Below are 26,951 nucleotides of genomic sequence, written 5' to 3'. Positions count from 1 at the left end.
TAATGGGGAATATCTATGGTATGCACTTGGTCTTATCCGAATTAGTGCTTCTGCATGCAAAATAGCATGTCCCCATACAGAGGTTGGGAGTTTTGATCTCATGATCAATGGCCTTGCAATTAGTTGCAGCCGTTTAATTAATGATTCTGCCAAACCATTTTGTGTATGAACATGAGCAACAGAATGCTCTACTTCAATCCCTGATACCATACAATAATCATTAAAAGCTTGGGATGTGAATTCACCAGCGTTATCTAATCTAACTCTTTTAATTGGATAATCTGAGAACTGTGCTCTTAATTTGATTATCTGAGTTAGAAATCTCGCAAATGCCATATTTCGAGATGATAACAAACAAACATGTGACCATCTACTCGATGCATCGATTAATACCATAAAGTAGTAGAATGGTCCACACGGTGGATGTATTGGTCCACAAATATCACCTTGGATTCTTTCCAAAAACTTTGGTGATTCTTTGTCAACTTTGGTTGGTGATGGTCTTATGATTAATTTCCCAAGAGCACACGCATCACATGTCATTTTATTACTTTGGTATATATCTTGGGTTTTTATTGAATGACCATGTGAGCTTTCAATGATTTTTCGCATCATTGTAGTGCCTGGATGACCAAGGCGATCATGCCATAATGTAACATCTTCTGGATTTCTTTTTATCACAAGATGTGATTCTATAGCATCAATATAAGTGTGATGCAATCCAGAAGGAAGTTCTGGAAATTTTTCCAGTACAAGGCCTTTGCCTGATTTTTCAGAAGTTATATACAAATACTTCTTTCCATTCTCAGTTGCAGACTGAGTGTTATACCCTTGACGGTATATATCTTTGAAACTCAACAAATTTCTCTTAGAATTTGGAGAATATAAGGCATTATCTATGGAAAACTTTGTTCCATTAGGCAACATAAAGTTCGCCTTGCCAATTCCTTCGATCAGGTCTGTAGGACCTGATATTGTGTTTATAGTCATTTTTACTGACTTTAAAGTAGAGAAATATCTCTTATCCTTCAGTATAGTGTGCGTTGTGCCACTATCTGGTATGCAAACTTCTCTACCAATTTGTTTAGTTGTTGTTCCATTTGCTTTCTTATCCATTTCTGTAACACACAGTTAATATTAATAAAGAAAAAAAACTTTCATAAGTAAACATATTATTCATCAATAACAAGTACACAATAATTATACATTAGATATTTTGAAATACAACATTATTTTGAAAGTGAAATACATAATATTTTATGGCATCACTAGGCATTATTAAGCTTGATCAGTACAAGCACTTCAAATATTTTGATGAGTGGCCTCGTCGAAATCTCCCATAAAGTCAGAGGATTCGAGGTATGTCGATGTTGTACCCACAAGGTGTTCATTGAGATTTACTTCCTTTGCCTTGCCTTTAATAGATTCTTGGTACAATTGGCATAGATGCCGAGGAGTTCGACATACTTGAGACCAGTGTCCCTTCGATCCACATCTGTAACAGACGTTCTCATTTTTATGAGTAGGGTTTTCTTGGGTTTCTTTCCCTTTTACCCGATCAGATCGATTCCATGTGTTGGATCCCCTTCCTCTTGGGTTGTTACTCCTTTCATGGTTGCGGTTAAATCGATAACCACGACCACGACCAAAACCACGATTGTGACCACGGCCACGACCACGCCCACGATAGGAATAATTTCCTTTTTCCGGATTTTTTATATCCGTTGCATTTACCTCAGGAAATGCTTTGGTTCCCGTGGGTCGGGCATTGTGGTTTTTAATGAGGAGTTCATTATTTCTCTCCGCTATTATAAGCGCCACAACGAGTTCAGAGAACCTCGTATACCCACAATTTCTATATTGTTCTTGTAGAACATAATGATTTTTGTGGAACGTCTGGTAAGTTTTCTCGAGCATTTCTGCTTCCGAGACAGGCTTACCGCAATAATCTAATTGCGCCGCTATTCTCAATATAGCGGAATTGTACGTTTCCACTTTTTCAAAATCTTGAAATCGTAGATTTTTCCACTCATCAAGTGCATGGGGGAGAGTAATTTTTCTTTGGTTATCAAACCTCTCCTTCAGAGCTTTCCAAAGATCTAAGGGATCTTTGGTTCTCGCATAATCATGCGTAAGATTTTCATCTAGATGCCTTCTCAGAAATATTACGGCCTTAGCCTTTTCATGAGAGGTTGATATATTGCCATCTTTTATTGTTCCGAGTATTTCCTCGGAATCTAGATGAAGCTCCATGTTTGTAACCCATGCCGTGTAGTTTGTCCCAGTTACTTCCAATGCCGGAAACTGAAGTTTCTCGATTTTTGCCATTTGTATTTCTAAAGAACATAAATAAAAATTATTAGAATATTATTCATATTAAAAGGAACCGTTTACATTAATCATGCAAGCAATTACAAGGAGAAGCGATGTAAAGAAAAGTAAACCGATATTCATCCTAAATTCTCTTGGAGTAAATTCTCCAACGGATAAACCATAAATAGAAACACAAATAAAAATGGCACATAAAAACAAAAGTGCGCGAATCATCTTTCTTGAAATAAAAATCGGAGGAGAGCGATTTGAAATTTTTGAGAGAAGATGAAATATTTTGGATGATGAAATGGAGTGAAAATGAGTTGTATTTATAGATGAAAAACACTGTTCATAACCGTTGGAGAAAGGGGAAATTTTGAAAAAAATTCTTTGTGACCGTTGGGGTTAAATCGAGTGTACCAAAAATTAGTCTGAAAATATTGCATTAAACGGTCAACCAAATCTATAAAATTTCATAAAAGTAAAAAAAAAAATTATGACAATAAAATATTTATGTTATGACAACAAATCATGCGACGGCTCAGCCGATCAATGCAGAGTAATAAATAAATTATACGGCGGCTCGGCCGACCAATTAATAATAAACAGAATATAAGGCGGCTCAGCCGACCAATTAATAATAAACAGGATATAAGGCGGCTCGGCCGACCATTAAATTAATTAAATTACTAATAAATAATATAGGCGGTATTCCGGCCATTATAACATGATATAAATAATAGTAGAGGCGGTATACCGACCATTATAACAGGGTATAAATGATACAAATAAATTTTACCGAATCGCAGAGTGATCGTGCTGATAACGTGTTATAAAAAGAACTGGAATTTATTTGTATCGCAGGAATTTAAATAAGGGCAAAATTTTATACCCGTAGAAAGAAATAACACTGATACAGAGAGAGAATAGAATAGAAGTGTTTTTAGGTGTGTTTTATAAACGAACGCAAATGTTCGTATATATAGAAGAAAATTTACTGTGCAAATAGTGCAGCGGGACCCACATCTTTAATTATTTCAAACATTACGGTGGCCGCTTTTGTTTACTTTCGTAACACAGTCTATTATATGAATTTTCTTGGTTTTATAGCGTTTGGACAGGTCCGAGTGGGATATTCAGCGATGTTACGTGATATAAATCAAGGAGCATGAGCAATAGTGTATTTTCCTGTGTATATTTTTTGTTTTCTTTTGTTATATACGTACAAGATTTCTTTTTGTACAAGATTTCGACAGGGAGATCCCATTTCTTCCTCCCTATTTGTTATTGTGATGGATCTGCTGTCAAAGCAACTGGATCGTGCTGCCTTAGCTCATCAGTTCATTCCCCATCCCAAAGCTATTGATCCCTTAGTGACTCATTTAAGCTTCGCTGATGATATGCTGATATTTTTTAATGGCGACTCAGATTCGTTCCTTTTATCTTAACTCTGGGCTGGGGTTGAATTTGGCCAAATCGTCTTTGTTTCTGGATGGTGGGAATGCAGAAATTTTAAAGCAGATGGCTGACAGGTTTGGTCTAGCTTCCGGTTCTCTACCGGTAAAATACTTGGGGTTGCCTTTGATGCCGAATAAGATGAATCGACGCGACTATCAGCCATTGATTGACAAGGTTATTAAGAGGATTTCTTCTTGGACAAATAGACATCTCTCCTTCGCGGGAAGACTTGAGCTGATAAAGTCAGTCTTATATAGTATCTTCAATTTTTGGGCTGCTGTGTTTCCTTTACCACAGGGGTGTATTGATTGTCTAGAGCAAATTTGCAATGCTTATCTATGGAGTGGTGCTTCATCTTCAGCTAGGAGTGCTAAGGTTTCATGGGATTCAGTATGCACCCCTAAAAAGGTTGGAGGACTTGGCTTGAGAAGACTGCAGTATGCTAATCAGGTCTTCTCTTTAAAGCTCATTTGGCTCTTATTTGCTGGAACGGGATCTCTTTGGGTGGCGTGGGTAAAATCTTATGTAATTGAAGGTAGACCTTTTTGGACCACAGACTTCACGGGAGTAGGTTCTTGGATATGGAGAAGGTTGGTTAAACTTAGAGATTTGGCGAGGCCTTTCTTGATATGTCAAGTTCGCTCGGGGAATTTGGCTTCTTTATGGCATGATAATTGGACCGGTCTTGGACCTCTGATACACCTTACAAGGGCTAATGGTCCGAGAGTTTCTGGATTATCCATTGAGCTTACGGTTAATCAAGCTGCTTCAAGGGGTGCCTGGTCTGTTCCTAGAGGTAGACATCCCATCTTACTCCTGCTGCGCGCATGTCTACCCGAGATGCCTGCTGATCTGAACTCTTCTCTACCAGACATTTACTTATGGCGTAATACCCCTAACATGCCTTCTACTGTCTTCTTATCATCTATGACTTGGAATACCCTCCATCCAACTCCTCAGGCTGTTGATTGGTATTCATCGGTTTGGTTCCAACGCAACATTCCAAAACATTCTTTTATCACTTGGGTAGCTGCTCGTGATAGAATGTCAACCCGTGATAAGCTGAGAAGGTGGGGAATTCAGGTCTCTTCTGTTTGCCCCCTGTGTGATTCTGCTGATGAAAGTCGGGAGCATCTATTTTTCACGTGCATGTTTTCACTGGATTTCTGGAACAGAGTGTTTGCTACAGCCCCGCAGTCACCTCCAAGTACATTTGAACACTGCCTTATATGGTTCAGGTCTGTTTCTGCCGATGCAAAGCTCAAGATTATTTTTAAGATAATTTTTCAGGCAGTGGTATACCTCCTTTGGAAAGAGAGAAACTCAAGAATCCATAATTATGTCTCTAGGTCTGTTAATTCTTTACTGAAAGAGCTGCATTTAATCCTAAGAGCAAAACTTCTTGGTATGGACAGAAAAGATTATCTTCTTCGGCCTACCACTCAATCCATCTCTACAGACAGCGTTACATATCTTCAACATTAGTTCCGATATTTCCAACCGTAGGTCGTTCAACTCCTTTTGATGCTGCGAATGGGTTTCATTTAGCTTCCTTACCAGCTATGTGCTGCTGTCTTTGTTTAAGTTTTTCATTTTTTACTTGTGCTAACTTTTTGAAACAAAAAAAAAGAAAAAAAAAAAAGATTTCTTTTTGTAGCTAGCTAGTCGTCGAGAAATTTAGAAATTTGGACTTCCAACGATTGTCGATAATAGGTTTATTCATGGGACACGCTAAAGAGTTTGAACCCGTGTTTGTTACTTTTGTGAATTCGTTATACTTCACAAATATTATAAGCACTTCTATTATTTTTGTTCTTTTTATAAACTATATATATAGACAGTTAGTAGTAATATAACTACACAATTTCTTTGTTGTGTGATATTTATACAGCTTCACTAATATTGGTGAAATCATTAACCGTTTAGCTTCTAAAAATGGTTTTCTCCAAATTATATATGTATCTACAGAAACAATGATGATCGCACCTATTAAATTACAAGAATCATTTAGTGCGCAAATAACGTTTGTATGGTTTTATATTTGTTATTTGCTGCCCACGTTTTTCCGTTCTTCGTTGATCACTAGATGTGAACCTCGTGACAATGACATCACACCAATTGTATAACACTGTAATGCATCATGGGACCCAACCCAAGTTTCAGATATCAGCTAATCTTTGCTGTCTTTTTGTTTTGTTTTTTTGCCTCAAATCTCTTAACTTGATCATATTTCTAAGCCTATTTTCCTTCTTCCATATCTAAAATCTATTTACAGTATTTAGATGGTGATTTCTGTATAAACGAACAATTTCAATGTGGTTCTGCGGTTGAATAAAAAGGATGCAACATCAAACATACCAAAGAGCCTTTTTCTTATTTAACAAATACTGTATTGAATAGATGCATGAAAATACAATTCAGTATTGTGTGGGCAACGTTCATCATCTTTAGAAGAAGAAAAAAAAAATGACTACGCTAAGATGAAACCCAACGGTACAAAATATTTGTATAACTTACAAAAAAAGAACAATCATTACATTCACTACCACAAGCTTTCTCCCTTCTTTCAGATTTTCTCTAATCTCTTTACTTCTATTTACTCGCATTAAGCCTAAAACAGCTTCTTCTGCTTTTGATTTGTATAGTTTCCAAAAAAAATGAATGGGACAGTTATATAACAGAGAAACTGACCTTGTTTTTCTCAGTCCATAGCAGCCTTGTTTCTCCTCCCTGTTAAAGGCTTTGGTAATCCATCAAAGATTGAGCTTGTAATAGCCGCAGGTGTGAGCAAATCAGGTTTCAATCTCCATTTAGAAGTCGGCCATAGAGACAGTGAAGATGAACCGTTACTACCGTCTGGATCTTGTAGACTGGAAGCACTTGATGACTTTCTTACACTGCTGAAGGTGTCTGAAACTGGAGCATCCATCAAGTTGATTGGTACAGGATTGAAATTACTAGTAGTCTCAGATTCTGCTGATGATAGACTAGTTCTGCTTGAGGCTTTTGATCTCAAGGCTAGGCCTTTCCCGGCTATTGATAGGAACCCTCCATTGCTGCTGCCGTTCTCTTCTTTCAACAGAAGTTCTGGAGTCCGGGATGAAAAGTCGGCTCCAGATTTTCGACGTCCTCTTATAAGCTTATCAGAACTTGAATCTTGATGGGTAGTGTTATCAGGTGACTGGTTGATCTCTTCGAGAAGTGCATTGACTAAGCTTCTTGATTTCCTGTGGTGGTTTAAGGGAGTGTTTGTGGATGGGAAAGGTCTGAGGTATTGACTATCACCGTTGTTTTCTGACTTGTAGTTTCCCATCTCCAAGGACCCTCCTACAGAGACTGTTCTGTTTGCTGGTTTCAGCCCGTAGCAACCTTGGAGTGAGTTCATGGCTGGAGAAACTTTCTTTTCAGAAGATTTCAATCTCAGAGATTGGAATGAGTCAAACACGTCGCCGTTGCTATGGTTTGGTGGTTCCAGTTCGTGGCATGAACATCCGTCTCTGCAAATAAAAATTCCATGATTGAGAGCCAGGGGAAGAGGTTCAGTTGATAACGAATATGCAGCTTCAGGCCAACACAACCAATGTGAGACATGAAACAAAGATTAGGTAATGTAAACTGCTCTTCAATAAGAATCCATGACTGCAGCAACTTAAAGCTAGCTAGCAAACCAATGTGAGACAAGAGGCTTAGGAAATGTAAACTGCTCTGCAATAAGAAACCATGACTACAACTTAAAGCTAGATTGCATACCAAAGTTTAAATTTGCAAATAGAAATGAATTAACTTTTAACAAGAATAAAAAAGTACCCATGATTCAAGGAGCCATTAGATAAACAAGGAGAAGGGGGATGTCTTCCAGGTAACGGAATCTGAAGAGACTTGAGAGCAAACATTTGAAGATCAGTCACAAGCCCATTCATCTTCTTAACATCTGCAACCTGAATCATAAAATTTTCACCACACAAAAAGAAAAAGTAAAAACCACAACATCAAAAGCAAATTCAAATTCAAATTCAAATTCAAATTCAAATTAAAAAGTAAAAGAAAATGCCTTTTTACCATTAAATTCAAATTCTACCTTTTTTTTTAATCTCTTAATTAAAATACAGTTGTATGTCAATCAACATCAAGCATTCTGGAGCTGCAAAAATAACCTATAATCTCATCGCCAGAGACGGTTTAGAATTGTACCTCGACGCCGTACTTGATGGCAATGCCGGCGAGAGTATCGAACTTCGACACGCGGTGCTCGATATAGCCACGTTCCGGGGAGGAACCGGAAGGCGGAGGAGGAGGGGACGACGTCGGCGAGAGGAGGATCCGAAGGATGTTCGATCTAGAAGGACTCTTCTCCGATCGATCTAAGAATCCTCCACCGTAGCCGTTATTATCGTCGCGGAATTTGCCGTTGGTGTATTCAGGAGGAGTCCTCATCGACCCATTGCGAGCAGAGAGCCTTCTCTCTCGATCCATAAACATCCTAAATCTTAGATCTGATGATCAGAATCCAACATCGAATGAACGGTGAGGATGGGAAGAGAATACAGAGGAGATGATGATCGATGATGAAGAGGCGACGAGCGATTAAGGAGATCTCTCTCTCTCTCTCTCTCGTCGCGGCGTGTGGAGTTTTTTTACCAAATTGTGTTTAATGATCTTTAATAATAGACGAATTAACTCAATCGGATCCAAATTAATTGCATTTTTAAAGAATTTTAAGTGTATGCTTTCAAAAATAAAACACTTGAAAAAATTATTGCATTATAACATTTGGTTTAACAAGATGATTCTTATTTTCATTATACTTTTAAAGTCAAGTAAACAATTTTAAAAAGGAAAGGATAACTATAAAAAAAATGTTCGAATACTTTAAAAATTATCTAGTTATGGATAATAAATCCTTTCATTCTCTACGGGATAAAATAACAGGTTTTTAAGTCAGAAGCCAAGGTATGGTTTTAATTAAACACCTCCCTAGAGGAGAGTGGTCCATCTCCTCAGCTGGCTTTAACTGCTTGGTTTGAGAAGATGTTTGATATTTTATGTGGAATACAGAGATCTGTGTACTGTCGGTGATCATGACAACAGTTTGCTGGAGCTGTATTTACATCCAACAACTTCCAAATCTTTCTTCAAGGATCTCGCAGTTGTTCAGTTTGATGTTCAACAATGAAGGTTGGTTTGTGTGGTTTGCAAAGATGTCATGGATATGGGAAGCAAAGCGTTCGGTTGCCTTGTAATCGTAGAGAAGGGATTCTTCTGTTGCCATGTTTGTATTTTCATATTGGTAATTTAAACGTTTGTAATTTTGTTATATTGTAAACTTATAAAACAAAATAGTAAACAATATATGATTAAAACTTAATTCATTGATTTTAGATTAAAATACAAAGTTTGATATAAGGATTATAAAAGTAAATATTTCTTTAAAAAATCAAAAATTTAAAATTTGAAAGATTAGAGAACTTTAGAGAAAATATCAGAAGATAAAAATCATTTCCGCCTCACTTCACTGATAGTAGAATATTTATAGCAGAAGATGCTTCCTTAGTGTCTTGATACATGTCTTCTTCTAAATGGTGCCGACATTTAGATTGATATTTTTGTCATTTTCTAAGTGGTGCCGACATTTTGAGTGGTTGATTGATGTTAAATTTTGTTATTTTATTGCATAAGTCTTTGTTTGGACTCCTATATGTCAATCATCATATGATTGTTGAGTAGTTTTTTTTGTACTTGTACAGATATACTCTGTATATTATTTGTCATGTTTGCCATATAAGATCGAAATTCTATTGATTAGATTGAGTCAAAACTTTTTCAAAATTGTCTGTTTTTATCTTGTATTGCGTCTCATTGTGTGAGCTATGTGCATGTATAAGCTTTACGAGGACAGCTTTCCACAAAGGAAGATATGTATGTGCATTTTGTTTGCATTATCTCATTTAACTAAAGCTTGGAGGAGGTTTATGCATGTTCTTGGTAGAGAGGAGATATATACCGTTGGTTTGCGTTTGATTAAAGAGAAATTTATATGATTCAGTTATGGATTTTTAAGTCTAATACGATCTGTCACTGCTAAAATCACATGAAATTCTACCAAATTATGTCCAACTAAACTATTTTAATATCTTGACATGAAATGGGGATGTAGCGCTCGCTTAGCATGCGAGAGGTACGGGGATCGATACCCCGCATCTCCATCGTTTTTTTAGAAAAGGGCAAATTTCTAATCGACCCTAACCGGGCTTCCTTAACAGACCACTCCTCACATATATACTCTGTGGAGCCTAACTAGAATCACTTTGGGAAATAAAATTTGCTGATCATACTATATAGTTATGTTTACGTAGCTTCTCATCAGATTTTCATGGTCAATCTTGAAATTCAGTTTGAAAAGGAATCTAGCATTTTAGAACAATCAGCTTATAAACATAATGAATACAGATCTGTATCTGAGCACGACAGATGCAACAACATAAGACAAAATGCTTACTAATTACATCTGAATCACACAAGTGATTTAAGAAGAAAAAGACAAATCTAAGTTAAAACGTAAAAAGAGCATATCAACACCAAGACAACAAACTATTGCACTTTACAGAGAAAAAAAAGGATAATGTTATATGTCGGTTTATCACACAACTGAAACATTCTCTACTCTTTTTCGCCTCTTCTCTACACGCGGAAGTCGATTAGGGTAAACCAAATGTAAGCACGTGAACGCCACTACTTCCCCAAATTGAATGACGGCGCGTATGATTATATCAACTACTATGTTCTAAGACCATTGAAATGGACTTTTTACTGATCCAATTTTACATATTTAAGGCCACTGTTTGATCTAATTATACTTTGGTTGACTTATTCAAACTTCATCACTCTGTTTTTTCTTTTTTGTTGTTGTTTGTGTATATTCAAAGAATTTACATAAAATCAGACTCCTCTTTTATCCTAGAGTTTATCACTAGATGCATGTCTCATGTTGTGTTTTATATATTTGTACGTTATTATCTTTTGTTGTCCATTTGCTTTTTGTCTTGGTTAATGAGACAATGAAGATCTAGCTATTATTACTTTTGACCATTGATTTTTATAGATCTGAACTTTATTGTTTGTTTCATATTGGTAAAGTGTCTTTTGTTTCCATTTCACTTCAAAGAAAAGTTAATTTGATGAAATTGCGAAGAAAAATAAATAAAATAAAAGATATTGAAATAGGGGCTAATCAATATTTATTGATAATTTTTTTTTTCAACTTTTTGAGTGCGTGTGGGAATGGGTTATAATCTCAAGAAGAGTATATCATCATCTCAAATGAAAGTAAATATTTTGAAATATTAAAGAACTAGAAGAGATAAAATAGTTTGGAAAGATTAAAATTGAGCTATAAATTATCACAAGAGTTAGGATCTTAGAAGACTGGTAGAGTAGTTTACCATCATGTTAAATCTCATATCCTTCATCTTTAATCTTGTGAGATCTTACAATAACATTCCAAGTTAATAGCAAATCAAAAAGAGATCAACATAAGAGATTGCCTACTTACCTAGATCATTGTCATTCAAAATGCTTTTGGTTATATTTTCACCAAATAAGACATCATTTTTTTCTTATGCTACTGCTTATTCAAAAAGAAGTTTGTAGATCAATGCACAATAATTACACTCAAGTCCTACAAAATAAGATAAAATATATACAGTTTTCAAAAACACAATTTACAAACAAACATTTAACAAAGTACACCCTCTTTAGAAGGTTGAGATTCTGGATTGTTTTGAGAACATAAAGTTTGACACATCATAGCTAAAAATATCTCCATAATGGATATAAGCATATAAATATAAACAATGCTATTTTCACAGAGAATGAGCTTCCATCTACAAAATCTCCGTTGAATACATACTGATTCTCTTCAGAAGGAAGACCATTAAGCTCAAAAATATGTAGAAGATCATAGAACTGCAATTACATGACATTGATTAATTTATATAAAAATTTGAAAAAATAGAACATAACATATTTCAGCTTAATCACTTGGCCGTGAATATCTCCACAAACTGATACATATTTTCCATTTTTTTTTACAGAAACATCAACTAGAGAAGGTAAGGTAGAGCCTCCAAAATATGCATTGTTTGCATGAGTATGAGAACAATATCTCCAAAAGACTCAACATTGATACAATATCTGTTTATACTAGTTCCGTAGTGATTTGGTTCCATTTTTACGACAAAATTTGACAAGCAAAACATAAAAAAAGTTGTTTTACAAATACCAAGATAAACATGTGTGTAGGTTATCAGTGGATCAGGATTCCGCTTATTTAAAATGACGAATTCTCCTTCTGTAGAAGAATAAAATTTGAGAAAACAATTTTCAAGTTGTTTCCTCCGTGCCGCTTATGTAAATTTGATAATGTCTTAATTCAAGTTTGTATCCCAGTAATGAAAAAGATCTATTGTCAATAACCTTATTTTTCTTACACCAGTAACAATCACAAATGCACCTTGATCCATCCTCATCATAACAGGAGCTCCTAACGTCAATGTTTAGTTGTTTACTAATGTGAATTTGTTTTCTGCTTGTATATTATCATCAACTAAACACTTTTAATCACCCTTTGTCAGTAGGCTGATAGAAACTTCTAGCTTTTAGATTTAGTAGAGACATATGTCATGTTCCTATTGAATTGATTCCTAACGGTGACTTAAACTACACATCCGTCAAATATCATATCAAGAAAGATAAACTGATCAGTTTTGAAACTAAACAACACTAGAAAAAAACTTGGGCTTGGGTTAGAAAACCACTCTATATATAAGTCAGCCGGACCTACTCTATAAGCCTTATATATCGTGGCCCATAGAATCTAATCGCCGCACCTACTCTATAAGCCCATTTGAACTTAGGGCTTCCTATATATTGTTTCTTCACTTCTATAAAAAAAAAACCTTTGGAGCCTATCGTCATAAACCCTACTTGTTTTCCACCATCTTTTTCACTCAGCCGCTACCTAAAATATGGGAAGCGATACAGAAGCAGAGAAATCGATTCAAAAGGAGAAGAAGAAGGTCATCTCTCTTGCTCCGATCGCTAAACCTCTTGCCGGCAAAAAGCTTCAGAAGAAGACATTCAAACTCATTCAAAAAGGTACCAATCATGTATGTTTATAACTATCCAACTGTGTGTTTAATATCTCTCTTTAATTTGTCACAGCTGCTGGAAAGAAATGTTTGAAGAGAGGCGTGAAGGAAGTGGTTAAGAGCATAAAACGTGGCCAAAAAGGGTTAGTGTGTTACATTTTAATGCAATGTTCTGTGTGTCTTGAATGATTCCGTGTACAATTAAGCCGATAATGAATGTAGCATGGTACTGTACACGAAAATTAATCTATGGATCGACATGTCTGCCATCTTTGAGTTTAATATATGATTAGACGGCCTGGTTTAGATCCACATTTAATATCTTTGTGACCATCTCTAGTATGCATATGTCTGGATAATATATTTGTAATTGCACCTATACGTGTACAATTAAGCCGATGCTCTGGATATTTAATTGAATGAAGGTAGCATGGTACTGTGCACGTAAACTAAAATCGGATCGACATGTCTGCCATCTCTGATTCATTTTGTGATGAGACGGCCTGGTTTAGATCCACATTATTGTCTTTTTGCTTAGTGTTTTGTTATAGGTGGAAACCGTTGTTGATGTTTTTTTATTTACTTGTTTGTTTCTCTCTGCATTGGTAGAAAACATGTCTTTTCTTTTGTATATAATTCGTGTACAATTAAGCCGATGCTCTGGATGAACTAGATGAAGGTAGCATGGTACTGTGCACGTAAACTGAGCTTGTTTGCGGATTGATATGTCTGCCCTCTCTGAGATTTTTCTTTGATTAGAGGGCCTGGTTGAGATCCACATTCTATGTTTTTGCTTGTGATTATGTATTTATGTTTATGTGTGATCCGTGTACAATTAAGCCGATGCTCTGGATTAAATATAATGAATATAGCATGGTACTGTCCACGGAAACTGAATCATGAGTTTGAAATGTCTGTGCCCTCTCTGAGAACCTAACTGGTTTTTTGATTAGCGGGCCTGGTTTAAACCCACATTATCTTATCTAATTTTTTGCATAAAATGATTACTTGTTTCTTTAATGCGACTCTAGTTTTTTGTTCTAATTTAGTGTTCTTTGTTCTGTAGAATATGTGTTATTGCTGGAAACATATCTCCCATTGATGTGATTACACATCTTCCAATCCTGTGTGAAGAAGCTGGTGTTCCTTACCTCTACGTTCCTTCCAAAGAGGTAAGCCAATGGTCTTCATTAAATTCTAATCTCTCTTTTTATGGGAGATCTGTCTAGAGTCTAAGACAGTCGTTAACTCCATGTTTTGTGTACTGCAGGATCTTGCGCAAGCCGGTTCTACAAAACGACCAACGTGTTGTGTGTTGGTCATGCTTAAACCGGCAAAAGGAGAGCTAAGTGCAGAAGATCTTGAAAAGCTGAAGACGGACTACGAACAAGTCGCTGACGACGTTAAAGAGCTTGCCTCTGATGTAATCTGATTAGAAACTAGAATCAAAGAGCACACTAACATGTGTGTTTGTGTCGTCTCTTAGTGGTTTTGTTGGTTAATGAATATGATTAGATTTGAAGGCCTTGAAAAATGTTTTCACATTTATTCAATTTTGTTGACGCCATCGTTGTTTCGAATTTGTGTTGACTGTAAATCAGAATATAAATTACAGTTTAAAAAATTTGAAGACATGAAAAATACGGTGGATTACAGAACTAGAATTCGGCCAAAAAAGTCTTCAATTTTGCACGAATTGCAAAAAAAAACATAAACTTTTGGACTGACCAAAAAAACACCAAACTTTCATTGACTTTAAAATTAATTAACAATGTTTTCGATGACTTGTCAATTTAGCACGCCGTCACGTCGTTTTCGGTTTACATGATTTGAAATTAAAAATATGTAGACCCCTGGATTCAAACCCAGGTTAGTTGGTCAAATGGCAAGGTATTTCATCACTGGACTACTGGCACTTTCAATATACTTACTAACATGTTTACTTTTATTTGGTACATATTAAATATAAAAAATTATCTAAAAACTTAATAAGATCTTTAAAATTCCAAAAAAAAATTTAAAAATAAAAAAGATTTTTATGAAATTGATTTGTAAATTAAAATTAAAATGAAAATTTTATTTTTCTTTTTAAAAAATAAAAAGTCTTCCAAAATTTTCTAAAAACTTAAAAAGATCTTTAAAATTCCAAAAAATTGAAAAAATAAAGAAATTTTTTATAAAATTAATTTTGAAATTAAAATAGAAATTTTTTACAAAATTAATTTTGAAATTAAAACAGATTTTTTTTATAAAATTAATTTTGAAATTAAAATAGAAAATAAAATTTTATTTTTTCTTTTCAAAAAAACATGAACTTTTCACGAATTGAAAAGAAAAAATAAAATTTTATTTTCTATTTTAATTTCAAATTAATTTTATAAAAAAGATTTTTTATTTTTTAAAAAGAAAAATAAAATTTTATTTTAAATTTTAATTTCTAAATTAATTTTATAAAAATCTTCTTTATTTTTTAATTTTTTTTTGGAATTTTAAAGATCTTATTAAGTTTTTAGAGAATTTTTTATATTTAATATGTATCAAATAAAAGTAAACATGTTAGTAAGTACATTGAAAGTGTCAGTAGCCCAGTGGTAAAATACCTTGCCATTTGACCAACCAACCTGGATTCGAATCCAGAGGTCGTTTCACTAAGCGCCAACAATAAACGACGTCAAATATTTCTGTTAAATTTATTGACGGCATGCTAAATTGGCAAGTCAGCGAAAACATTGTTAATTAATTCTAAAGTCAATGAAAGTTTGGTGTTTTTTTGGTCAGTCCAAAAATTCATGTTTCTTTTGGCAATTCGTGCAAAGTTGGAGTTTTTTTTGGCAGAATTCTTTTTACAGAACAGCTTAAAATGTTAAGACATGGAAAAATGTAAAAAATAAAAATATCCCAACAACTTTTGTCGTGATTCGCAACTTGGTCAGATTCTGTTTCTGGTTGGTAGCTATCACCAGGCCCACCACCAAGTAAAGTTCTAGATTCTGATTCCTTCACGACACTAGAGGTGGGGTCAGGTATTGGGAATGTTAGAGTTGTACAGTAAAGTAATGGGCCCAATTGTAAGAAAAACATAACTACGTGGGTCTGGTCCTGTAATAAAAACAAGGAAAATAACTAAATAAGTAGTAGCAGTTAAAATATTTGACTTTCCGCGTTCTCTCCATCACTCACACTCACACAGAGATTACCTGGGGGAATGGAGGAGTCACGAGAATCGCCGCCGGCGGAACACGGCTTCTACATGCCGGCGGAGTGGGAGCCTCATGCTCAAACTTGGATCGGCTGGCCTGTAAATCTCTCTCTCTATCTCTCTTTTCTCTTTTCGTGTAGAGAATATTCGTTCATAGACGGCGGTTCCCTTGCACTGAATTTCGCTGTTCAAGCTTACACACACAACCTTCGTTTCAATTTATACTTTTTCATCTCCTCGTAATTTATGTAGTTTTGATTTGCTGTCTTACGTTTGTTTGATGAGTTCTCTGTTTTTAAAACCATGGTTCGTTAGTTTCGGAGTTTCCGATGAACTGATTTTTTTTTAGCTTCTAAATTATGATCTGATGAGATCTGTGATATCGATATCTATGTAGTTCTGCCAAAAAAAATAATATTACCATGTGATTTTCTGGTTACATGAATCAAACAGTGTTAGTTCTAACCTGAAACATGCTTTTGTGATTTTTGGATCTTGGTTTTAATATTCTGACATAAATAAATGGCTGCAGGAACGGCAAGATAACTGGAGGCACAACGCTCTACCAGCACAACGAGTGTTTGTAGATGTTGCAAAGGCTATCTCAATGTTCGAACCTGTGACAGTCTGTGCAAGCCCCTCTCAGGTATGTTTATAATCATAACTGGTATATAAATTTTTTCCTCTGGTACTAATTAGTTTTTGCTTCCGTGAATGTTTTAGTGGGAAAATGCAAGGAAACAGCTTCCAGAAGAGATCAGAGTTGTTGAGATGAGCATGAATGATTCTTGGTTCCGCGACTCTGGACCAACTGTTAGTTCTTTATCTTCTCCCTTTTATCCCATCTTACCACCATCTGTTCTGAACTGTGGTTGCTTTTCTCTCTCTTCTCTATTTGTACAGTTTGTTGTGCGGAAAAGACCTTTGAAGCTCACTTCTATTAACCGAAACATCGCTGGAATCGACTGGAACTTCAATGCCTGGGGAGGCAAGGCTTTGTGGAAACATTTTCTCTCTTCTCTAGCATTCATTTTCAGCAACTACTTGACATGACTTTTGGACTTTGCCAATGGCAGGAGCTGAGGATGGATGTTACAATGATTGGACTCATGACCTTCTTGTTTCCAAAAAGGTTCACAACTGCTAGCTATATATTTACTCAATACCATGTTTCAAATACTGATTTTGCTCATCAGGTTCTCGCTGTTGAGCGCATTCCAAGGTTTCAACACTCGATGATTCTTGAAGGAGGCAGCATCCATGTCGACGGAGAAGGTTTGTATACATTTTCATAGCAACCTTAGACCTCAAAAACTTGACAGACCATCTGAGTTTATGTTCTGCTCTTTCAGGAACCTGCCTTGCAACGGAAGAGTGTCTCTTGAACAAAAACCGTAACCCTCACATGAGCAAAGAGCAGATAGAGGAAGAACTCAAGTGTTATCTCGGAGTACAAACATTCATCTGGCTTCCTCGTGGTCTTTACGGTAAAACTCCTCTTCACTCCACTAACTCTAACAGAAACTTAACTCTAATAGAAACTGGCCATCTTATACTTCTTCAGTTTCACGGTTTATGCATATAGATTAAAAACTTTTAAAAAATATTATTAATAAATTTTGCATTAAAATTCTGAAAAAAATACTTATTTTGATATAGAAGTTTTACTCTATGGCCAAAATTAAATTGAAACTTATGAAGTACTAAATTCGATCTTTTTGGCAGGTGATGATGACACAAACGGCCACATTGATAACATGTGCTGCTTTGCTAAACCGGGAGTCGTGTTACTCTCTTGGACAGACGATGAAACTGATCCTCAGTACGAAAGATCAGTAGAAGCTCTTTCGGTTTTCTCAAATTCAATTGATGCTCGCGGCAGGAAGATTGAAGTCATCAAGCTCCACGTCCCTGGACCGCTTTATATGACCGAAGAAGAAGCTTCTGGGATCGTTCAGGAAGGCGAAGCTAAACCGAGGATAGCAGGGACGAGACTCGCAGCTTCATATGTGAACTTCTACATAGCTAACGGAGGAGTCATCGTGCCGCGGTTCGGTGACGCAAAACGCGATGAAGAGGCGATTCGTGTCCTCTCGGAGACGTATCCTCATCACTCGGTTAGTTATAACAAACTCATTGATTCATATAATGAAAGTGTCAATAGCTTAATCGTTTTGATTTTTGAAGGTTGTGGGGATAGAGAACGCGAGAGAGATTGTTCTAGCTGGAGGAAACATACATTGCATTACGCAGCAGCAACCTGCGGAACCTATCTCCATCGCCGACGACGGCCACTGATGGTGTTCTCCACGCACCGCTGCTGGATTCTATGATAGTGTCGCGCCAGGGTTGTATGAATCCTGGCCGTTAGTTTATTGTTGTTATAGAAGATTTGATTCATGGGAGCAAACGAGAACCGTACGATCGTTACATTTGTAGCTCGTTGACTAACGAAATTAGTGTTTATTGGTTCTAAATTCTGCTCGGTCAGACCATTCTTGTCGGTTATACTGATAAAAATAATTATTACATTAACAGCAAAACAGTTAAAAACATTGTCCTTCTAATTAAAAATTAATTTTATGATTAATGAATTAATGAAAGCAAACGAGATTTGATTCATGGGAGCAAACGAGAACCGTACGATCGTTACATTTGTAGCTCGTTGACTAACGAAATTAATGTTTATTGGTTCTAAATTCTGCTCGGTCCGACCATTCTTGTCGGCAGAGCCGGGCTTCTACGCAATCTCGCGAAACATCCGTATGGGGCCCCCACCTCATGGGGCCCCCACTTCCAATTTTTTCCTTTGTATGTAATGTTAATATATGAATCTTAGGTGCAAAGTCAAATTAAAAAGTAAAATTTTGGTTTCTAGTGACAGAATAAAATACATGTCACGAACATTATTAGCACGTAAGTCTGAAGATATCTCTATTTTTTTTATTTAAAGAATTGTAAATATTATAATAAATTTAAATAAGTAAAAAACATCATATTTTAACTCAGCAAAGGAAACTTACGAGCTACTAGACAGTCTTTTCAGCTTCTTCCCTTCTCTGTAAAAGCAAGTTCATAAGAAAACCAAAGATTTTGTCTTTTGATTCTTAGGTAAAATCAAATTTTATTTTCGTTTAACAAATCTTATATTGTTTATTCATCTCTAATTCAATTGATTTACTCGTTTTGGTTTGAAGGTTTTTAATAGTCAATTTTTTATAATGTCAAAACTGAATTACAATCTTTAAATTTTCTATCTTCATCCTGCAGAAAAAAATGAGTGCATCAAGAATATACCTTTCTGGAGCTAAAAAAAGAGCAAAGAAAAGAAGAGTAGAAGAACTAGTGAAGTCTTAGTCAGGTTCTCTGTTAAAGTATTTTAAGAAACCAGCATTGCTTGGAACTGATGAGGACCATGAGGTTGATGGAACTAGTGAGGATAGTAGTGAAACTGGTGAGGTTGATGGATCTGAACCAGATGATGAGGTTGATGGGGTTAGAACTGGATATGGAAACCATGATCAAGAAGAGAATAGGGATAGAGCTGAGATAGATGATGAAGATGTCAACTCAAATGCAGCGGACGAGCATTTTAAAGAAGATGATTCAGCCTTTGATCTTATGGATCCTGGAAATTGGAGAAAAATTGACCAGAAGTTAAGAGATTATTTGGTTGAGAAAGGTCCTCTCCCACCACCATCTGAAGATTATATTTTCCCCAAAAATGAAAGTGGTAGACACTTTTCACATAGAAATTACAAAAGGATCATGAAGAATGGAGATATGCAGCACCGGCGTTGGTTAGTTTATTCAACAACATTCGACAAGATCTATTGTTTTTGTTGCAAGTTGTTCACCCGTTACAAGGAAACTACTCAACTAGGAGGCATTGGATTTCTGGATTGGAATAATACTGGAATAAGGCTGAGCCAACATGAAACCAGTCATGATCACATTATGTGTATGAGCCAGTGGATGGAACTAGAGATGAGGCTGCAAAAGAATCAGACAATTGATAAGTGTGTCCAAGAGGAAATCGAAAAAGAGAATAATCATTGGAGGGAGCTTTTACTGAGATTATTTTCAGTGGTGGAGTATTTGGCTAAGAGTAATATAGCATTTCGGGGATCTAATGACAAAATTGGCCAAGAGAACAATGGAAATTTTCTGGGGAATATTGAGATGATTGGTAAATTTGATCCTGTAATGAGGGAGCACATCAGGCGAATCACCAAAGGAGAAACCCGATACCATTATCTCAGCTACAAAATTCAGAATGAGTTGATTGGAATGTTGAGTTCTGAAATCAAGTTAATAATCATTAAGAAGATTAAAGAGGCAAAATTCTTCTCGGTTATTCTTGATTGTACTCCAGATATCAGCCACAAAGAACAAATGTCTCTCATTATTCGATGTGTGGATATATCAGTGAGTCCAGTTCAGATTGAAGAATTTTTTCTTACCTTTCTCGAAGTTGAAGATAAATCAGGAAAAGGGCTTTTTGAGCTATTATGTGATACACTGGTTGGTTTGAAGCTGGATATTAATGATGTCAGGGGACAAGGTTATGACAATGGATCCAACATGAAAGGAAAAAACAAAGGAGTACAGAAGAGATTGTTGGATATCAATCTGAGGGCATTTTATACACCATGTGGTTGTCATAATCTGAACTTGGCTATTTGTGATATTGCTAAATCTTCTGATAAAGCGACGTCTTTCTTTGGGATTATCCAGCGTTTATATAATTTTTTCCACCCTTCTACGACTAGGTGGGAGATGTACAGAAAAATGGTGGGAGGTTTCACGCTTAAACCGCTATCAGATACGCGATGGGAAAGTCACCTCGAAAGCGTTAAGGCTATACGTTTTAAAGCTCCAGAAATCAGAGATGTCTTACTTTACTTTGCAGAAAACAGTGAGGATCCAGGAGCACAGAGTGATGCTGAATGTCTTGCGATAAGTGAAACACATGGAATTGGAGGGTTTGAGTTCTTGTTTGGTCTGGTTATATGGTATGATGTTCTGTTTGCTGTTAATACTGTGAGCAAGACGCTACAGTCTGAAGATATTGATATCGATGATGCCATTGCTCAGCTAAAGGGGTTAGTTTCTTTTTTTCAAAAGTATAGAGAAATGGGATTTCAAGAAGCAAAAGCTGAAGCTTCAAAAATTGCCATTGCTATGGATATTGAACCCATGTTTAACAAGAGGAACAAGCGCCTTATTAAAAGGAAAACTCATTTTGATGAAGAGCGAGACAAAGGTGATGATGTTTGTCAGGTTCTAAGTGTGGAGGATGATTTCAGAATCAATTATTTTTTCAAAATGATGGACCAAGCTATTGTTTCTTTCCAAACAAGGTTAGAACAATTTAAAGAGTATGAAAATATTTTTGGGTTTTTGTTCAGTCTACGAAAGCTCAACTCAACAAGCGATGATATTTTGAAGAGTAGATGTTCTAACCTTGAAGCTTTTCTTAAGCATGGAGCAGATTCTGATATTGATGGGAATGATTTGTTCATGGAAATCAAAATTTTCAGAGAAGTTTTGCCAAAGACTTTCAAGAAGAATGTAGAAGTGCTGGATTATTTGAAGAGAATGAAGGATAGCTATCCGAGTATATGGATTGCTTACAGGATAATGCTCACCGTTCCTGTTTTAGTTGCTTCAGCTGAAAGAAGTTTTTCTAAGTTGAAGTTGATAAAGTCTTATCTACGATCTACTATGTCACAGGAAAGGTTAAACGGATTGGCTATGTTATCGATTGAGAAAGCTTTAATTCAAAATCTCAATTATGAAAGTTTGATGAATGATTTTGCTGAAAAAACTGCAAGAAGAGTTATTTTTGCAAAATCGGTAGAACTGTTGTTGTGTGTTTTTAGAACTATTGTACTGTATTTTGAAGATTAATTATGTTTAGACTGTTCTTTTTTTCTTCTTGTTCTATAATTTTTTCGATGCTGTTTTTTATTATCAAAACTACGATAAGTTTATCTATATTTTGAATAGGGCCACGAAAAACTCAGGTCCGGCTCTGCTTGTCGGTTATACTGATAAAAATAATTCTTACAGTAACAGCAAAACAGTTAAAAACATTGTCCTTCTAAATACAAATTAATTATATAACTAATGAATTAATGAAAGCACGGAATGATGTGTCAGTCTCGTATTCGTATAACTGACATGAATGCTTCAACTCCGATCTCTTTCACTTCCATATAATTAAAACACGCAGAGAATAAAGAAAAAAGAGACACGTGGCAAAACTCGAGATCTGAAGTATTTTCATCAGATCGAAAAGGCTTCTCCTTCAACGTTAGTGTGATTGATTGGTCGTGAATATAATGGGGTGTTCGTTGTCGGGATTGAACTCGCTCTACGACGCAGTGAACGGCGGAGGCGACGTGTGGATCAACGAGAATCGTTTCAGGATCGTGAGGCAGCTCGGGGAAGGAGGCTTCGCGTTCGTCTTCTTGGTGAAGGAGATTGTCTCCGATGCTTCCTCCGGTGGTGGTCTGGCGAATAAAGTCAAGGATCCTGCTCATCTCTCCGGTTAGAATTAATAATTGCTGATTTGCTTAGCCCCTTGATCTGCGTTTATCTCCATCGAATCTGATCTAGGAATCAAACTAAATCAATGTAGGAACCGTATGTTCGTTTTAAGACAAGACAGTTTCGATCTTGTGTAGTTATGTCTGAAATTCTGGTGTTCTTGTTTTGTGAGTTGTTTCTGGGCGAATTAATCGAACTAGGCAAGACGTAAGGATTACAGTGAATCTGTTTTAGTATAGTTGACTTTTGAATCTATTAGTTTTGATCCTTTACAGCTGTTTGATGATCAGCTATGTATCTGACATTATAGTATTCTTGAGCTCTGTTTCTCATTGTTACATTGGCACTAGAAACTTGACTAATTGAGCTTGCCTTGGTTCTGTTAACTTCTTTCATTGTAGCTGATGGAACGTATGCTATGAAGAAAATTCTGATTCAGAACAAGGAGCAGCTGGAACTGGTGCGGGAGGAGATTCGTGTTTCGTCGTTGTTCAACCACCCTAATTTGCTTCCTCTCCTTGATCATGCCATTATTTCCGTTAAGGTAGAACTTTCAATGGCTGTTTTTTTTTTTTTTTTTGCTAATGTAGAGTCTGGTTTAGAAAGTGTGTTGCTTTTGATATGGTTAGGACGGTCAAGAGGGAGGTTGGAAACACGAGGCCTTCTTGCTGTTTCCTGTTCACCTCGATGGGACCTTGCTGGATAATTCAACATCGATGAAGGCTAAGAAGGAAACATTCTCAACAACTGATGTTTTGCATATATTTCGTCAGGTATATCAGACTCTCTTTTAAATCCATCTTTGGTTTTCTCCTTGACAGAGAAAAAAACTTTGGTTTTATGCAATTTTTTCATATTTTTGTTTATGCGATTAGTGTGATTTATTGTATGATTAGTCCTGAGTTGCAAGCGTTTTGATTGATGAAAGTTATTCATTCCAATGCAGCTTTGTGATGGACTGAAACACATGCACTCTCTGGACCCACCGTATGCACACAATGATGTCAAACCTGGAAACGTGCTTTTAACACGTAGAAAAGGACAGCCTCCTCTTGCGATTTTGATGGACTTTGGGAGTGCTCGTCCTTCACGCAAGCAAATCCGCTCCCGTCAAGAGGCCTTACAGTTACAGGTCTCCTATATCCATCCATCCCTTGCTGCTACTACTCCTTAGTTCTTATGTATATTCCATTTCTTATTGATCTTGAACTTGTTATATTCTTTGACTTTTATAGGAATGGACATCTGAACATTGTTCAGCACCTTTCCGAGCTCCTGAGCTATGGGATTGTCCAAGCAATGCAGATATCGATGAGAGAACTGATATCTGGTCACTAGGCTGCACGTTATACGCAATAATGTAAATACATTTTTGTAAGATTAAACAAGTCATGTGTTTAGTTAATTCTAAAGGGAGTTTTTATTTGGCAGGTATGGTGTGTCTCCATTTGAATATGCGCTTGGAGAATCTGGCGGAAGTCTTCAGCTTGCAATCGTGAACGCTCAGGTAAAATGGCCAAACGCAGGACCAAAGGCTTCTTATCCTGAAGCTCTTCACCAGTTTGTGACTTGGATGCTCCAACCGCAGCCTGCGGTTCGACCAAGCATTGACGCTATCATCATCCACGTTGACAAACTGATCGCAAAATTCACCAAATGATTCCTAGTTTTTGGTGGTTTTCTAAAGAGGTTTAAGAAAAGAACAGAAAAGAGTTTCTATACATTTCCTTGTCTTGTTTTTTATATGTTTAGCTATTTTGAAAAAATCTCATATTAGATGCATACTTTGACAGTCATGGTTATGTTGCTCTCTTGGTAATATATTTTGAACAATTAGGATTCTGTTGTAAATTAATGGGAGAAATAGATTGTCTATTTCTCATAGGCCTCGATTGGTACAGCTGATGATAAAGCAGTATGCTGTATAAGCTGTATGCTGCAGAAGCTGTATGCTTTCATTAAAGTTTTTAATAAACTGATTGGTAGAGCAGAAACATATACAATTTTAAAATTACCACAAAAGTTAATATATAATATATTTATTTTGAAATAATATACATTAAATTATAATATATATTAATAATATATTTGTTATTAAAAATAATAAATCTTATTTAATTATATAAATTAAATTTTAAATGTGAATTATTATTATCTTAAAAAATTTAAAATTTATTTAAAATATAAAATTTATTCAAAACAAATAAATTATATATAAATTATCATTATTTATTTATTAGTAGAGCAGTAAATGATTCATATATAATATTATCATAAAAATTAATATATGATATATAATTTACTTATTTCTAAATAATATAGATGTTTTTGTTTTATAATATGTAATGTATAAATATATATTATGTTATGTTTTGTTATTAAAAATAATGAATGATATGTGTAATTATTTAAACTATATTATATTTTAAGTGTGAAATATTGTTCTTTTAAAAAAGTTAAAAATATTTAATTGCAACTTTTTTTTTTAAAAGCAAATTTTGTTTTTTATTATAAACATATTTTTTATAATATTAAATAAAAATAAATTAATTATATATAATTTTTAAATTTTTTTATATATTCTAAATGTAAATGCTCTACCAAAAGCTCCAAATGAGAGTATTGAGCAAAGAGCATTTGGAGAGCATTAGCATCTTGTAAATGCTTTTCTAAATGCTTCTCTGATAAATATTGATTGGATAATGACGAGCATAATGCTTATGCTAATGATTTACCAATCAAGCCCATAGTTATGGAGTCTTTTATATATATAGGGAATTACAATAGACCGTCATAGATAAATGGAAAGTATACAAATCCTAAAGTGATTAAGAAAAGAAAATCCTAAGCATACAAGGAAAATAAAACTGTCTAAGTAGAAAGGAAATATGTCTATTTGGTTATGACATTCACAAATTGGTTCATAACACTCCCCCTTGAATGTTATAACCATAAGAGCTCGTAACACGCTTTGGATGTTGTCTCATTAAAACATTTCCAGGAAAACCCAGTGGGACAAAACCATGGATAAGGAAAAATAGTACAACACGTATTACTCCCCCTGATTTGAACATCACTGAAAGGTTGATGTTGGAAGTAACTTGATGAATAGATCTTCTGAACTGTCACTTGAATGAAAATGAAGTACTTGGACCCCTCTCGTCTTCTAGAACTCGTTGGTGAAGAAAACTTGGGTAGAATATGTTACTTAGCTGTCGATCATCCTATACTCTGATCGAATGGACCTTGACTACACGCGCCTATGGCTTGCCCCATGATAGTTGGTCTTTCTTTACCATCGACCACAATCTGATCGAACATATTGAGTTATGGACCTCCAACCCTGCGGCCAAATATACTCACGAATTTCTTGGCTAATGTTGATGTGATGGTTTGTTTCATAACCTGTATGAGATATGATAGATAACATGTATCAACAAAACCAATTAACCCTTCTTTGGGCTGGTTAATATAAAATAAATCAAAATATATGTCTAATCCCGTCTCAGTGCCTTTAGGTCAGATATGAGCTAAGTTTAGATAGTAAATACACGACAAAACATGTATCTGGCCTAGTGTAGCTTTCCAGATACATCAAAACTCCTATGACACTGAGATATGGCATTTCGGGACCAAGAACTTCTTCATCCTCTCTCATTGGACCATGCACACGAATTTGTTCTTTATCAAATCTCTTGAGTACCTTTTCTGTATATGTCATTTGATGCACAAGGATTTCATTATTAATGTACTCAAACTGTAAACCCAAACAAAATTTCGTTTTGCCTAGGTTTTTCATCTCAAATCTTTCTTAAGATATTCAGCTGTTTGGGACATGTATCCAGAGGTTCAGATTATCAACATACACTGATATTTTCGAATTTCTTTATGCAATGTTGTTCTTGAGAACTTGTTTTATCTTTGAGCTCAATAATCTCTGGTACTTCTATCTTTTTATCGAGTGGACCATCTAATTTCCTTTCTTATATATATAGCCAGACTTATTAGAAATCTAAAAGTATATGTATCCACCACAGGGAAGTATATTTCCTCATAACATATTCCTGGTCTATTGTGAGAATCCTTGTGCAATAAGCCGTGCTTTATATCTCATGATTTCTCATATTCATTTCTCTTACTCACAAAGACCCATTTATATCCACTGGTTTATATCATATGGCGTCTATATTATATGACCAAATACGCCTCTCTTCTTTAAATAGTCTAACTCCATGTTTCTATTTAATCCAATCTGATCTTACGAGTGCACACTCTTATAT

At 35.4% G+C, this 26,951-nt stretch overlaps 5 protein-coding genes, 2 non-coding genes and 2 pseudogenes across 7 annotated transcripts; 8 read left to right on the top strand and 1 right to left on the bottom strand.

Annotated features, from left to right (window-relative positions):
- Positions 1-6,124: 6,124 nt before the first annotated feature.
- On the bottom strand, positions 6,125-8,433 carry LOC106384980. Its single transcript, XM_013824908.3, has 3 exons — positions 7,963-8,433; positions 7,579-7,709; positions 6,125-7,268 (listed from the first exon to the last, which is right to left on the bottom strand). Exons 1-3 carry the CDS (start codon positions 8,248-8,250, stop codon positions 6,473-6,475), a joined length of 1,215 nt encoding a protein of 404 aa, XP_013680362.1. The 5' UTR covers positions 8,251-8,433; the 3' UTR covers positions 6,125-6,472.
- A 4,269-nt stretch (positions 8,434-12,702) lies between these two features.
- On the top strand, positions 12,703-14,484 carry LOC106384981 (H/ACA ribonucleoprotein complex subunit 2-like protein). Its single transcript, XM_013824909.3, has 4 exons — positions 12,703-12,924; positions 12,991-13,060; positions 13,984-14,089; positions 14,188-14,484. The coding sequence occupies exons 1-4, from the start codon at positions 12,795-12,797 to the stop codon at positions 14,347-14,349; spliced, it is 468 nt and encodes a 155-aa protein (XP_013680363.1). The 5' UTR covers positions 12,703-12,794; the 3' UTR covers positions 14,350-14,484.
- LOC125584938 lies at positions 13,128-13,234 on the top strand (annotated as a pseudogene).
- Positions 13,335-13,439, top strand: LOC125584939 (annotated as a pseudogene).
- On the top strand, positions 13,589-13,700 carry LOC125584936. The gene has a single exon (XR_007321834.1). It is a non-coding gene; the product is annotated as a small nucleolar RNA snoR100 (small nucleolar RNA).
- Positions 13,778-13,894, top strand: LOC125584935. Its single transcript, XR_007321833.1, has one exon. It is a non-coding gene; the product is annotated as a small nucleolar RNA snoR100 (small nucleolar RNA).
- Positions 14,485-15,978: 1,494 nt separating the features above from the next.
- On the top strand, positions 15,979-18,593 carry LOC125584053 (agmatine deiminase-like). The gene is made up of 9 exons (XM_048751864.1): positions 15,979-16,215; positions 16,649-16,762; positions 16,840-16,929; positions 17,020-17,104; positions 17,193-17,248; positions 17,313-17,391; positions 17,469-17,603; positions 17,842-18,233; positions 18,304-18,593. The coding sequence occupies exons 1-9, from the start codon at positions 16,123-16,125 to the stop codon at positions 18,412-18,414; spliced, it is 1,155 nt and encodes a 384-aa protein (XP_048607821.1). The 5' UTR covers positions 15,979-16,122; the 3' UTR covers positions 18,415-18,593.
- A 799-nt stretch (positions 18,594-19,392) lies between these two features.
- LOC106383362 lies at positions 19,393-22,029 on the top strand. The gene is made up of 3 exons (XM_022697378.1): positions 19,393-19,396; positions 19,478-20,852; positions 20,958-22,029. The coding sequence occupies exons 1-3, from the start codon at positions 19,393-19,395 to the stop codon at positions 22,027-22,029; spliced, it is 2,451 nt and encodes an 816-aa protein (XP_022553099.1).
- Positions 22,030-22,296: 267 nt separating this feature from the next.
- LOC125584052 (probable serine/threonine-protein kinase DDB_G0291350) lies at positions 22,297-24,512 on the top strand. The gene is made up of 6 exons (XM_048751863.1): positions 22,297-22,671; positions 23,073-23,215; positions 23,301-23,444; positions 23,618-23,803; positions 23,907-24,031; positions 24,103-24,512. The coding sequence occupies exons 1-6, from the start codon at positions 22,464-22,466 to the stop codon at positions 24,329-24,331; spliced, it is 1,035 nt and encodes a 344-aa protein (XP_048607820.1). The 5' UTR covers positions 22,297-22,463; the 3' UTR covers positions 24,332-24,512.
- Positions 24,513-26,951: the final 2,439 nt, after the last annotated feature.

This window comes from Brassica napus, chromosome C3 (genome assembly GCF_020379485.1).
Source record: "Brassica napus cultivar Da-Ae chromosome C3, Da-Ae, whole genome shotgun sequence".
NCBI classification, from domain to species: domain Eukaryota; kingdom Viridiplantae; phylum Streptophyta; class Magnoliopsida; order Brassicales; family Brassicaceae; genus Brassica; species Brassica napus.
This window is presented reverse-complemented; position numbering and strand designations above follow the sequence as displayed.